Source organism: Manis pentadactyla, chromosome 7 (genome assembly GCF_030020395.1).
Source record: "Manis pentadactyla isolate mManPen7 chromosome 7, mManPen7.hap1, whole genome shotgun sequence".
Taxonomy (NCBI): Eukaryota; Metazoa; Chordata; class Mammalia; order Pholidota; family Manidae; genus Manis; species Manis pentadactyla.
In genome coordinates, this window is record NC_080025.1 from 81,077,532 (window position 1) to 81,092,951 (window position 15,420).

General features: G+C 38.5%; 1 protein-coding gene across 3 annotated transcripts in view; it reads right to left on the minus strand.

Moving 5' to 3' along the window:
• COL28A1 (collagen type XXVIII alpha 1 chain) overlaps nt 1-15,420 on the minus strand; it is a 178,389-nt gene that overhangs the window by 143,008 nt on the left and 19,961 nt on the right. For all 3 annotated transcript variants that reach the window (XM_057504546.1, XM_036894570.2, XM_036894569.2), the window contains exons 7-11: nt 12,788-12,829; nt 8,947-8,973; nt 4,751-4,795; nt 2,046-2,090; nt 900-953 (exon numbers count right to left, since the gene is read on the minus strand). In XM_057504546.1, the coding sequence (XP_057360529.1) occupies nt 900-953; nt 2,046-2,090; nt 4,751-4,795; nt 8,947-8,973; nt 12,788-12,829 (213 nt within the window). The remainder of the gene's footprint in view (nt 1-899; nt 954-2,045; nt 2,091-4,750; nt 4,796-8,946; nt 8,974-12,787; nt 12,830-15,420) is intronic.

The window sequence follows — 15,420 nt, forward strand, 5'->3', positions numbered from 1 at the left end:
CATGGTCTTTATCTCATTGAAAATACTATACTTGTTACTCCCTTTCCTCTCTCTGGAAAGAGAGAATAGCCAGCCCAAAAGCTCCCCACCACTTCAATTTAATTGCACCCTTAAAAGATAGGCTTTACCTAGGGTCTGTTGGAGACAGCCTGTAATGCTGTTGTTAGTGCCAGGAATGCCACAGGTGTCCAGTCACTAACTCAACACCACAGACTGCCTATTTACTGTATCTGTGAAATCTGCTGACGTTGAGAATAGCTAAAAATGCACTAAAAAGCTTGTTCTCAGCAAATTAATGCCACAGTCATTGGAAAACGGAGCCTGGTAACCAGGTCTTCTGAAGATCTCTGTTGTAGCCTCTTTTGGTTCTCTTTACCTCTTATCCAACCCCTCCATAACTGTCTTGCCTGGTTATCTGTGGAATGACATTCTAAGCATGGCATCGATGGTTGAGATTACACCCCTGTAATTTAAAAAATGCTTAGTTTTTGTTCGTATGACAGTTACAAATTCCCTCTTATAAACTGTATATTGGGTTGACACTACATTTGAAAACAGAATGATTTGAATTGTGTTACTTGTTACAACCTTTCAGTTTCTAGTGAGTCATAAACTGACTGAAGGGCAGGAGTAAGAAGGAAACGCAGCAAAGATTCTGGATAATGGCTTGTATTTCATAATGCCCTTTGAATAATATAATAATAAATGATAAAGCTATACCACCAACTTCCTTCACGTACTTGACCATCGTCCTGTGTATACACCTGCAGGTTATTATGGATTGATTTCCAAACATATATCCTCAAAGAGCCCATTGACATCTGCCTCATAAAAGCATATATTACCACAGCTCACTAGGGGAAAGGCTTTCTGTGCCTTTAACCAAAGAGTATGATTACCTTATTGCCTTGAAATCCCTTTGGACCTGGATCCCCTGGAGGTCCACTAATGCCCTGCTCCAGGATAAAAATCAATAATCAGTTCAGTGTATAAAAGGCCAACCAGAAATTAATCATTCATTAGGTCTCAAGAAATCCTGGAGTTAGAATTCAGACTATGTAACTCAGAGTTAAGTTGGGTTTACATGCATTTCAGAAATGGAATGAGATAAAATTCCTTATGTCAAATATATAGCTTCTAAAGTAGTAAGTTGGCTGAGAGCCAACATGTATTAATGAGGGGTTTGTTCCATAAGCCTGTGTTTCCAACCTTATTTCTGTGCTGGGCCCCTTTTTTTGAAAGATTTCAAATAAATGACTTTTTAAAAAGTATCTAAGGCATTTATACATTTGAAATTTTATAGAAATAAAGTTTTTGTCTTATTCCTTGGCACTTCCAATGATCCTGAGATAACCAGTTATTGTCCTACCCTGACACAATTCCAGGCCAAAGCAAAGGAGTTGATGTTTAACTAGGTGCTATCTAGGAAATCCTGGGTAAAGGGAATCATTTTCAGTAGACTTTTTGAAATACTGAAATGAACCCTTCAACCACACACACCCTCCCCCACTGCAATTTTAGATGAGGCAAGTCCCCAGACTGGAAAATATTGATCCAAATTATTTTCTGAAACCCATGGGCTATATCTAACAAATAGATACCTTAAGGAATCAGTCCGTGTTATTGAGCATTTAATACTTTTAATTATGGAACAATAAAAATGCAGTTATTTAAATAAAATACATACCTCTTCCAACTGTATTATAGTAGCAGTGCAAAAATAGTTCCATCCTGCTTTTAACTACTTTGACTTTATCCATCTTCTTAGACTCTAAATTTTTAACTTTTACTCCTTCAGCTACTCACTAAGTAGACTCATTTGCTGGTACCTATCTTCAGGGAGCCTGAATTAGTTATTCAAACATTAAGGCAGTGGTTTCCAAACTCTTTTGCAAATTGGAATCACCCGAGAATCTTTAAAAATATTGTAGCCTGTCCCTAGAAATTCTGACTGAATTGGTAAAAGGGTGAAAAGTGGTCAATGGATTTTTAAAAGTTCCCTAGCTGATTCTAATCCAGGCTAAGATTTGGTTTAGCCTCCTTACCTGAAGTCCTCTGGGTCCCTTTGGTCCATATGGTCCTGCAGATCCCTGTGGAATAAAATTAATGTTAAGTTGCTCTAAATATCCATCTTTAAAGGGCAATGATATTAGGTGGAAGAGAAAATAATGTGTTCTCAGTAATAGCCATTCTTCCCATGTTACCCAAATATCAAAGCCAACAGGTTCATTGTTAACAAAATGATCCTAATAAGCCAACTGGGGGGTCAAATTTTCCTTTAGTAAACAAGCTCCATGAAATCACAGTTTTAGATGTAAGTCCTTGGCCTATATATTGACATTATGATCAGAGTGAAGGATTTATTTCTGAAGATAGATTCCTTAGAAAGCAGTAAATTTGGCGGACTGTATTTCCTTTCAATAAGTCAATGTCAGTTAAACGAATGACTTAGTGAGTTTTCATGATGTCTAGATCACTCTTTTGCCTACCTTCAAGACATGAAACTTGACAAAACAAAGTTTATACTCCAAATTCTTCTAAGAGAAAAATATTTCAATGTGTTCCATAACTAAGAAACCCATTAAAATGTATTTTTATGAGAGTATAATATAGTCTAGTCTCTCTTTTCTCAGAATTCCATTTTTTTTCTGCTTACCAAAATATAACCTGTTCATAATAGACAGACTGACAATTATAGGAATAAGTAAAGAAATGGAAAAAAAATCACACAGAGGCAACTGCTGTTTAGGCATATTTTCATCCAATTTTATTCTCAATAGATTTTTTTTCTCCAAACATTTTCTTCGAAGTGTTTATCTAGTTTTGTGTTCTACTTATTTGGTTTTCCATTGTATCAAAAATATTTTTACGTCATTAAAAATTCTTAGAAAAGTGAGTAATATTCAAGAATATGAATCTATAATAATTTACTCATTTCCCTAGTTTTGATAACAATTTAAGTGGTTTCTGATGATTACTATTTTAAGTATTATAATGAGCACCTTTGTGTATAAATCCTGATTCAACTTCTAATTTGTCCCTAAGGATAAGTGCCTGAAGGGGATGACAGATGCAAAGACTATCAGCACATCTAAGGTTTTCTCTCACTACCTCTTTCCTCTCACACCATATAGGGAAGGAAAAAGTGAAACTTTCCTCCATAAAGTTTGCTCAGATTTCCATTCTCACTATCTGAGTAAAGAGAATACATCTGCATCTTACAAAATCTCATCAACACTAATTAGTTTATACTGTTTCAGTGTTTGTCAAGATATGTGAAATAATATTTTAATGTTTCAATTTCACTTATCTGGTGGCTAATGTGTTTGGATTTTTTCACTTGCAAACATGTACATGTTTCCTCTTTTATGTCTTTTCATTTGTTCTTTGTATGTTTTACTTACAAACTTGTGTGAACTCATGTCAAGGGAAACTATAATTCATGGACTCTAGACATGCATTTTTTTCAGATTTTTCATCTGACATTGGGATACATCTTGCAATCAATTGCATCTTATATTTATAATTGGCAGTATTTTTCTTTTTCATACAGAAAATAATAGGGCATTTGACAGTCGTGGCATCCTAGCCAATAAAGTATATTACTCTTTTTAGCCATTTTTGTTTCAAATAGTTTTCCCAGTTATTGTTTGACTTTCATTTTTGTTCTATATGTGTTCCATATATTTTGTGCTTAAAACCTAAGTGGTAATTTTGTTGTTATGTATCTTTTACCACAATTTTTTTTTTAATGTTTTTTTTGAAAGAAAGGACCTTGGAAAATCGATGAAGTACCTTCAAGTCTTTGTCCCTTTCCCACTTACAATTATCCTCCAGGAAGAATCCATTCATTATCACACTTCTCAGTTTTCGGAAAGATAATTATCAAGCCTACATTTTTCAGATCCACCTGACCTTTAAGTCTATAGTAGTTTAGAAGCTTTCAGAAAGTCTCAAGCTATTTAAGGCATTTAGTTATATAAGTCAGTGTCATCTTATGCTCTCTACCTTCTGTCTCAGTTTTCTCTCTTTGACTCTCTCCCATAATTAAAATGTAGGTAATTTGGAAGAGTTTAGTATCTTGGTGGCATGGTGTTAATAGTTCTTAACTGTAATGAAACTATTTTTACTCCATACTTTTTTGGATCCTTTATTATCATGCTTCAAATGTACTCTCTGTGCACTTCTGGTCCCTTATAGTCCATTTACTTACTTCATCAAATTTAATATTGTCTCCAGTTTACATGTCATTCATATTTATTTTTTAAAGAAAGGTAAATACCCACCCAATTGTCTGTGACTTGCTGCGTTTTCAAAATGTCGAACCCAATCTATGTCTAATTCTGCCACATTATTTATAGCTATTTCATTAACTTATTTCATAGAGTTCTTCACTCTACAAAGTGCTTGTTCTCAGCATTTATATCTGGAAAATAATTCTGCTTTGACCCTACTGGAGCTTGAACTGAATTTGCTGGCTAAATTTTTCTTTTTCACCGTAATATTTAGCTCTCAAAGGTCAGGGTGCTGCAAAGCAAAGTCGTCATGGTCCATGAGAAAGGCGTTTGGGGGCTCCATTAACTAAAGTTGAGTATGGCTTTGTTTTCTGCTTCCTTTTTAACAGATGTGAAAACTGAGCCAGTAACTAACTCCAGAACTGAGATCCAACATAACGTCCCAGTAATGTCACCCTAAGGAAACAACCCCAGCAACATTACAGCTCCTAGTATTTTAAAAACATGTTCCTTACTTTGTCACCTTTTATTCCTGGTTTACCACATTCTCCGCTTTCACCCTAAAAAATAAATACATGAAATAAAAAAGGGCACATTTGCAGTCATTCAGTGTTAGGATTTTCTTTTAGTAAAAAGATTCCCAGCTGAATCTTACGGCATAAGCACTCTGATGGGCTATCTACAATGTTATCCTCAATCCTGGAAGTTATTTAGGCATTGAACTCTGAAAAATTTTATCCACGAGTCACTCTTAACTTGGCAGAATAAAATCAGTGATACCTCCTAACAAGATTAATATTGTGGAGAGATTGGTTAAATTAAAAGGAATGAAACTAAGGTTTTCTGATCATCTACCATATAGTATAGGCCCTTCATATATGTGATTTAATTGAATCCACTTTACAGCCCAAGGAGATTACTCTTGCAACTCTTATTTTATAGATGAGAAAATTTAAGTTTAACAAGATAACTTCCCTTGATCAGATAGTTAGTAAGAAGAATCAAGGCCTGAACCCAGGTCTACTCAGAGTCCCTGTATTTTCTACAATGCCATGCTCCAGGCTGAGTACCAATTTTGATCAATTAGCAGTATTTGCCTAGCAAATTGTGAGAGAATGGTTCTAAGACCACGTCATGACATGGTGGGGCAAGGAGCCATGAAGAATTAGCAAGGTCTACTGGAGGAGAGAGTGGGACATGGTAGCCAGCACGCTGTGAATTTTCCATCATCACACTCTACTGTCCTGCCTTTCCTGCAATACTAATGAAAATTAAAAACCTGACATTGAAATTATGCTTTAAAGGTTATTTTTTAGAATTATTTTACAGACATCAACTCAGTTAATCTGACATTACCTGCCTGAGGAAGGTATTATTAGCCCAATTTTGTAGACCAAAAATTTGTGATGCAAAAAGTTTAAGTAAGTTGTTTGGATAGAATGAGAATCGGGGCCTCTGCATACTAATCCATTGTGTCAGACTTTTAAGATTTCTAATAAGAAGAACTAAAAAGTAACAGTCAATTAGAAAAATAACCAAAGCTAGAACTTCCAAAATGTTAACATGCATATGTTTGTTCTGAGCTTCAAAGCAATTCATACTTCTAAGATAAGCAACTCAGTTGGACACATTAGATGATTGATGTAAATGCACATGCTAGCCAATGGCTTTTAGTCCAGCACCCTCCCTGCTAGTGTACCTCTGCAGCTGCTTTATTATCCATGTGCTGCTCTAAGGCCTGCTCCTCAAAGTGCCACTACACGTGACTCAGGAACTTGCACCAGAATGTAAGTGAATACCCTGCTTTCTTCATCAAGGAAGTCTTGCTTTGAAAAATAACATCAGCTGAATTAAATTGTGTATTTAGTGATGTAGTAGATTTATATTCTGCTGCAAGCTTTATCCTTTGCTAGGTAGTCACAAACAGTTCACAGATGGACAGCCAGCCTGCAGACCACACTTCAAATAGCACTGCTCTAAGAAGGGAAATCACAATTGTCACCACCAATTATGGTTGCAAAATATATGCCAAAGCCTTCACATTTTTCTAATCTCCACAACAGCCCTGCAAAGTATGTCCACTCATAGGTAAGGCAAATGAAGCTCAGAGACATGAAGTAGCTTGCCCGTGACCATGAGTTTGAGTCTGCTAGACCCCCAAGTGCATGCTCCTCATCAGCTGCCCAAAGCTGAGTAAGGCACACTGCCGTGGCCTGCAAGGTCCTTTCCACTGACCTGACACTTCTGCCCATGGGGTATTGCTGGCATCTGGAGCAGGAAAGTGGGAGGTACAGTTCTGAGATCCAGCTATGCCTCTGTTCAAAAGCTATCTGTTCTCTCTCTACATCACATTGTGTGTCAAACTGACCCAGGAAAAACTGAGCTTTCACTTAGAACAAGTTGAACATTTATTTCTGAATGCAAATAGAAAATCACTCTTGAAGAATCAATTAGAAAGCAATTAATTTAATAATGTTGTATGAGAATAAAATGAGACAGCCACCAAAATATAAAACAGAAAAAGTACTATAAATACACTCAAAATTATTTTGGCCAGAATTCACATTCCATTTGTCCAGACAGAATTGTTAGCTATAGGGTCCTAAGGAACAGCATTTGTTTTGGGGGCAGATTTCCATCAATAAAAATATTGTATTCACATTATTTGCCTCTGCAAAGGCATTTCTCTTTTGGTGAGCTCAGTAATGCCTGAGGAATGGCCACAATTACACAGTTCCAGAGAGCAAATGCTTCAGAAAGCTATGAATAGATTAGCTCTGTTCCCAGCCTCTGATTTCTGATGCAGCTGCTCCTGGTGAAATTCTGGTTTGAGTGAGGATGGTTCAGGGTCACTTTGCTCTAAGAGTTTGTATTTTCCAAATGCGAACTCTTCGGGTGAATCTATAATTCCCAGAAGGTTAAATGAATTTTTTCTCAAAATATATATATATTATATATCTTATAATATATTTACAAATATAAATTTATATAAAGTATATATAATATATACATATAAAAATATACATCTACATATATATATATAAAGCTTTCTAATGTTGGTAATGAGCTCATTGTATAAATCAAGATCAGGAACATGAATAGTTTTCTTCAACTGTATGTATATATAGAGAGAGAACAGTTTACATTCATGAAATTTTCTTAACTTTCGCATATTATCATTTTGTTCCTGCCTCTTCATGATAGCACCTTATATTTATATGCCAGTAAATAATTTACAGTACATTGTCCCATCCATTATTCCATTTGATTCTCCAACTACACTACCCTGTAAACTAGGGAAGCTTGTATCAGTCCCATTCTACATGGATGAAGAAACAGACACTTCAAGATGTTGAGTTGCCCAGGTTCACATGACTAAGTAGAAAATCATGGCATTCCTTACAGCCTTCCCCTTTTATGCCTAACAGTTCCAGTGATCGGGGATATATGTACTCACCTGCATGTAGGTTCACCCCTAGTAGTTTCAAGGCCCAGGGCAAGAGTGCAAGCAGAGGCCCACAACGGTATGTAGCTAGTTGACAGTTATAAATCAAGCCAATAAACTAGTAAACTTCATATCTTGACAAATATAGCTTCCAAAGGGAGAACACATTAAAGAATTTGGGAATTTCTCAGAGGCTCAGGTGGGAGGACAGCCCAAGTCGCCCCCCTACAGCCCAGTACCCACTTTACTTAGCTCCCTCCACAGCAAAAGGAGCCGAGCTGTGGGGGTGCATACACAAGGGTGCCCCAGGCAGCACAACAAAGCTCCCTCCGTGGCCCCTCCCGCCTCAAACCTTCTATTTGGTTTCCCCCCAGGCCTGGGAAGATGGACATGGGGGAGAGGTTTGTGTACCCATCAGCTTCTGGCCATCTTGGGGGTACTTCTGGGGTCTTGTTTACTCCAAGCATGGTCTAGGAGAGGGCACAGGCCTCTCGCTCTGCAGACTCCTGGCTTTTCAGGGAGTCAGGACATCAGAGGTGACACAGAACAGGGCTTCCTAAAGCACAGGCTGCCTGTCTAGGTCTGAGGGTTGTGGGACAGAATGAGTAATAGTGACATATCCTAATTTCAGACAGAAAATCTGATAATAAAACTGTGGCATAAATTTATTAATGAACCATTGAAAACTCTCAAAGGTCCCTGAGATCCAGTCCAACTTGTTAATTTCTTTTGAATCAGTTTGATTTCCTAACTTGCAATTTGCAAATCATCAAAAATAATCTACTAACCCAAACTTCATTTGTTTTTCAAATTTACTCCCCCTGCAAGCTCTACCCAGATGTCTGATTGAATGAAATAAATGGTTCTTTGCTGTTCAAGCAAGATAAATCCTCTTTCCCCATGAGAGAGTTCCGATTCTAGGTTTCATAGGAGGTTAAGCACCATGGGAGCTGGACTGCTGCATCCGTTTGCATGTAGGAACTTTAGTCTGGATGCCTGTGCTGCATGGCTGTTAAACTGGGGTTTTCTATTAAAAGAATCCATGTTTGCAGAGCTCAGGCTGGATTCTAATGTCAGATATCTTAAGGTGCCATCCACCCATCTCTTAAATTCTATTAGTGTTTTATGTTAACAGAATGAAGAATATATTTAGGATTAGGGAATCCGGACGTACAAAAATAAAGTAACTTTTATTAGCTACATTCGTACAGTTATGTTTCTGTTTTTCTTTCTGAAATTCCTATCAATTTGTTGTTACCAACTTACCTTCTCACCCTTGTACCCAGGAATTCCCTAATTAAAAAGCAAAGAAAAAGTAAAATATTAGAAGGCAAATTTGAAGGAAGTATTTGATGTTTTCCATTTATAAAGTATAATAGAACACATCTGTACAGTCTCAGAAAATAAGGCCCTATAAATGTAAGCGATTTCACTTCTCTTCACACTTATGGAATGTGCATTTCCTAGGGAGAAGAAAAGAATGTATTTTTCCCTTTATAACATTCTATTCTCAGTTCTACATACTTTCTCAAACTCCATGTCTTACCCTTTGGCCCGAAGCTGAAAGAGAGGCTATACACTGAAACTCATTGTAGCAGTGACGATCTATAATGGTCCTTTCAAAATTGTTATATTGACTTTTAAACTATGAAGTATTGCAGCTGAGAATGTTCCACAGAGACTGTTAGAGAAATTGGCTTTGAAACTGAGCTGAGATAATGGCCTTTAAAATGTATGTAAATATTTATATCCTTTATGGTCCTCCTTTCAAATTCGGTCTAGAATAGAGAACATCAAGGAAATGAATAGTTCCTTTATCAACCCGAATGAGACAGTGACCTTTAAGTTACTATATTTTATCTTCTGCTAAATAAGGGGCCAGTGCTTCTGCTCCTGTCCTGTGTCACTCTTGGGAATCCTGGACAGCCTTCTCCATTGTGTCGCTGTCCAAAAGCCCTTTAGTAGTAAAATACTGAATATTAAACACACTGGGAAATTACCAAAGTTAAGCAATAGAAAGTCTTTTTTAAAATAGGATTTCATGTCTTTTTCATGCAATAGTTTTCAAGTATGAAAATAGAATTGTAAGACATATTTTCAGTGAGCTGGAGAAACCTATGAATAAACAAACTATTATTGCAGTTCCATGTGAGTCAGACTACAAAATTTTGTTGTGTATGACATTTTTTTTTACAAAAGGTAGAAGGGAAAACTTCAGGAAGGAAATAATACTTCTCTCCAATGAGCTGTCACTGAAAAATTGAAGATGAAAGTAGGACTAGTCAACAATATTGTTACACTACAATTTAAACCATTTTAGAAATATTTATTCACATAAATGCCTTAGGTTTCAGTGTTGTGCTTGAAATTAAAGGCCACATTATACACAGTTAAATTGGGGTTCTTTGTCAAAACAATTCATGTTTGCAGTGCTAATAAAGGCTGGACTTCTAATCTCAGGAATCTAGGGGCCCCCTCAACCCTTTTTAACACACAACTGTATTTGAAATTCTGTCATTATATTAAATGACATAAGATTGTATTTAGGAAGGAGCCAGCATAGTTTACAAAAATAAAGGAATATTGCTTCAAATAGTTTACTCTTTTCCCCCTGTTTTTCTTTCTGAAATCTCCCATCAACTTACTGTTTGGTTGCTATCAGTTTTCTTTCTTTCTTCCTCCTTTCCTTCCATCCACCCATCCATCCCTCTGTCCATCCATCCATCCTTCCTTTCTTTCTTCCTTTTTTCTTTTCAGGGCATTTTAATTACTAGTTTTTAAATATTCAAGTTTAAATTATCCAAAACTGCACTCATCAATCTCTACCAAATTTATTTCTGACTTTCCTTTTTCTATGAATGGCACCACCGTGTTTCAAACTACACAGGATCAAAAGTTTATAACTTCTTTTCTCTCTACTTGCCCCTTACATTCTTTTAATCTAACCAATGAAAATTCTCAAGAGCTTCCACTGCACTGAGTTTTAAGGCCGCTCTCCCAACCCTGCCAGCAGGCCCTGTGTGATCCAGCCCCTGCTCACCTCCACAGCTCGCCTCCCCACTCTCTCTTCTTCAGGTTCTGCCTTGCGTTCCGTTTCTCAAGCCTGACAAGCTTTTTCCCACCTCAGAGCCTTCGTACCTACTGCTCTTACCACCTAGAGCACCCTCATGACCTTGTGTTATGTTTTCCCAACACTTCTTACTGGCTCACAGTCTTACTCATTTGTTGCCTATCTATTGCCTCCCCCTGCTAAAACACTTTATGAAGCAGGGACTATCTGTCTTGCTCACTCCTATGTCCCCAGAACCTAAAAGAGGGGGCACATAGCAAGTGCTCAATAAATATCTGTTGAATGTATGAGTTAGAGTTAGTCACCACATCCTATCATTTCTACCCTTTCATCATTCTTCCAATGTTGTCTTCCTTTCTATTTTGTATTCCTTTCTCTTCTATCACTGTAACCCAATTCTGTCCAATATAATGTGAGCCATATATATATGTAATTTTAAGTTCCTTAGTAACCACATTAAAAGAAGCAACAATGAACAGGTGAAATTAATTTTGAATAATGTATTTTATTTATCCCAATAGGTCTAAAATACTGTCACTTCAACATGTGACCAGTATAAATAATAACCAATGAGATATTTTACACTCTTTTTGGTACCACATTGTCACAGTCGGGTGTGTGTTTTACTCCGACAGCACACCACGTTTCAACTGCTCAGTAAGCGCATGAGGCTGGTGGCTTCCATGGCCAAGAAAGCGGGAGCCAGTGTCCCCGTTACCTCTCATACAGGCTGTTAACAGTAAACCACTCTAAGCACTCCCTGCTTCTGCTGGTTTCCCCTTCAGTTTCTCATTTAGAGCCATGCCAGATGAGTGTTCCAGACACAGCTCTTGTGTCCTGTGCATTATCTAAAACCTCAGGTGGTGCCCATTACCTAGCAAAGCTCAGGCCTTACAGTGGCACAGAGTATCCCCTCTGGCCTTCAGGCCGCGTCTGACTATACTCCTCTTTAGGCGCCCCTCTCACCATTCTGAACACATCACATTGCCTCAGGTCGCTGCTCACAGCACTCTCCATTTGCCCTCTTCCACTTTTCTTTTCTGTCCTGTCACAGTCCTACCCTCTTTAGGGGTCAATCCTATAAAACCTACCCTGATAGTTCCAATCTCCTTTGTGCCCATAACACTTTGTGCATGCAGCTTTTATAATATTTTGACATTCTGCTTCATATTGCAGTTATTTTAAATATCTTTTCTCTCCTAGGAGATAATTAGCTTTTCAAAAATATGAGTACTTCGTCTCAACTTTATCTTCATGTAATATATGCTTTATATGTAGAAGACACCTAATAAATGTTTCTAGAATGAATAATACAAATTTATGAGTATATTTCCAATGAAATTGAAAAATCTTTTATCAAAATTTTCATGAAGTTGATTAAAAAATGCCAAGAGGACAGCTTTTAAAACCTCTGGGTCTGAGTCCTGAGCTTCCACCCACAGGGACAAGCCTGTGGAGAAATGAGCCATGGCCTCCTTTTTATTTACGATATGTTTCTCTGCTATTAGCTACACAACTGCAATTCCCCCAGAAAAATGCAAAGGAAGAAATTTACTGTGTTTATGTCTCAATCTCTGATACCTTCTGATGTTAGGGGTAATAAATCAACTAGGATGATTTCTCTTTTTGTCTGTATATTTGGATTTACAAAAGCATAGTTTAGATCATGTAACTATTATGCTCCCAGAATTTTAACTTATTCTTTCTCCAAAAAAAGCACACAAAAAGTGAAGCAGTATATATATATATATATATATATTTTTTTTTTTTTTTTTGAGCCGTTCACAAATCTCAAATTAAGTATGAAGGACTGTCATGTGGTTGACCACCCTGTCCAGTCGTCACCCATGGGGAGCAGAGTATTTCCCCTCGCATTTCCACTTCTAAGATCATATCTGTCTGACTGGCTGGCTGAGTCATCAAGTGTACATGTAGATATAAATCATTTTTGCACTTGCACTATGTACTATGATCAATTACAGAATCTTAGCAGACTGAGATGACTTTCTTTGGAAAGCATTCCAGTTATGTACGTACCCCTGGACCTCTTTCTCCAGGTTCCCCTTTTTGAGCATCACCCTGTGACAAACAAAAAACTCAGTCAACATTCCACAGCCCTGAAAAGTGACTGATTGCTCCATAAAATGCATTATTCAGAATTCCCAGATTAATAGGTTAACTTACTAGTGAAAAAATTTTTGCCCTTTACCAGTGGCATTTTCACCATGCAGTCTAGGGAAGAAAATGGCAGCTCAGATAGCCTTTGCCCTTTGAAGCAAAGCCAGATGTGTAGGACAGAGAATCCAGGTACATTTTCACAACTTAGGCTAAGTCTTGCATTGTAGTTTAACAACAGAGCCATTGTTCTCAAATACAGTATTGTATCAAATTGGAGCCTGCAACTTTGTCTTCTTGCCATGGGGCTTTGGAATGGTTTCCAAAATTTCCACAAGAGTGACTGCTTGATTTTAGCAAGACTTAGGAAAACATATCATGTGGCACAAAATTACAAGCCAAATAAATGACATATGGAGAGGAGGAAAAGATGGCAGCATGAGTAGGGTGGTGGAAATCTCCTCCCCAAACCATATATATTATGAAAATACAGCAAATACAACTATTCCTAAAAGAGTGACCAGAAGATAGAGTACATCAGCCAGGCTACATCTGCGAGAACTCAACATCTCACAGAAAAGGGTAAGATACAAAGCCATGACCGCTGGGCCCTGAGCAGCCCCCCACCCCATCTCACCAGTGGGAGGAAAAGAATCAGAGTTGGGAGGGAGTGGAAGCACAGGACTGCTAAATAACCAGCCCTAGAAATCTGCCCTGGGAGCACAGACACACATTGCATGGTGCTCTCGATATCAGAAGAGTGGAAAAGCAAAATCTAAGACTAAGACTGTGAACAGGTTCCCACAGCCAGTTGTTCTGGGACAAAAGAAAAGCAGGTGCTTTAAAAGTCTTAAAGGGACAAGGGTTTAACAGGTGGACAAAATCGTCCTGGCACACTCAGCCCAGCAGGCTAGGAACTTTGAGGAACTTCAGGTACCCTAACCCACTGGGTGGCAACACAGCTCCAAGGCCTCTCACAGTGATAGACATCCTGCTATTCCTTCCCCAGAACAGCACTGCAAGCAAACTGGCTGACCCACCATTGCTGCAGAACAGCCAGGGAGCAGCACTGCCTACAGCAACAACACAGCTTGACATGGAGGCTTCTCCCTGCACACAGCTAACTGGTCCAGACCCAAAGGCTGCTTCCTGCACATGGGTGACCAGCACAGGCAGTGCAGATGGGCGCAGGGTCTGGAAGGCATGAAGGGGCTTTGTTCTCACTGCAGAACATGTGCCACTGGCCTGCAACTCCTGCCAGTGCCCTAGCCCATCCCAAGGGCTGCCCTGTCCATGGCAGCTTAGGGGATTAAACCAGAGGCTGCCCCTGTGCACAGTTGAACAGCACAGACAGAGGAGACAGGCTCAGAGACCAGGAGGCACAAAGGGGCCATGTCATTGCAGCAGACAGACACATGCGCTGCTGGCCTGCGACCTCTGCCAGTGCCCCAGGCCATCCCGTGTATTGCCCTGCCCACAGCAGCCTAGGGGATTAACCCAGACACTGCTCCCCGTGTGTGGTTAACTGGCACAGACAGCAGAGACAGGCAAGGTGACCGACAAGCAGGAAGGGACTTTGTTCTCCCAGCTGACATGTGCACCATTAAAAGGCAGAAGAACCTTATTCAGTCCAAAATCCCTCAAACACCAGAGAGAGGGCTTGGTGAGACTGAAATCACCAATCTTCCTGCAAAAGAATTCAAAATAAAAGCCATAACCATGCTGATGGAGCTACAGAGAAATATTCAAGAGCTAAGGGATGAATTCAGGAGGGAGATAACAGAAATGAAACAAACAATGAAAGGATTTAAGAGCAGCCTGGATGAGGTGGAAGAAACTGTTAATGGAATAGAAATCAGAGAACAGGAATACAGAGAAGCTGAAGCAGAGAGAGATAAAAGGATCTCTAGGAATGAAAGAATATTAAGAGAACTATGTGATCAATCCAAATGGAACAATATTCTCATTATAAGGGGTACCAGAAGAAGAAGAGAAAGAAAATGGGATAGAAAGTGTCATTGAAGAAATAATTGCTGAAAACTTCCCGTCCGGGGAAAGAAATAGTCTCCCAGACCATGGAAGTCCACAGAACTCCCAACACAAGGGACCCAAGGAGGACAACACCAAAACATATAATAATTAAAATGGCAAAGATCAAAGACAAGGACAGAGTATTAAAGGCAGCCAGAGAGAGAGAAAAAAGATCACCTACAAAGGAAAACCCATCAGGCTATCATCAGACTTCCCAGAAGGGAATGGCATGATATATTCAATGCAATGAAACAAAAGGGCCTTGAACCAAGAATACTGTATCCAGCAAGATTATCATTTAAATTTGAAGGAGGGATTAAACAATTCCCAGATAAACAAAAGTTGAGGGGATTTACCTCCTACAAACCATCTCTACAATGTATTTTAAAGGGACTGCTCTAGATGGAAGTAGGCCTAAGGCTAAATAGCTGTCACCAGAGAAAATAAAACCACAGCAAAGAAAGTAGACCAACCAAATACTAACTAAATGCAAAATAAAATCAGCTATCCACAAAAACAGTCAA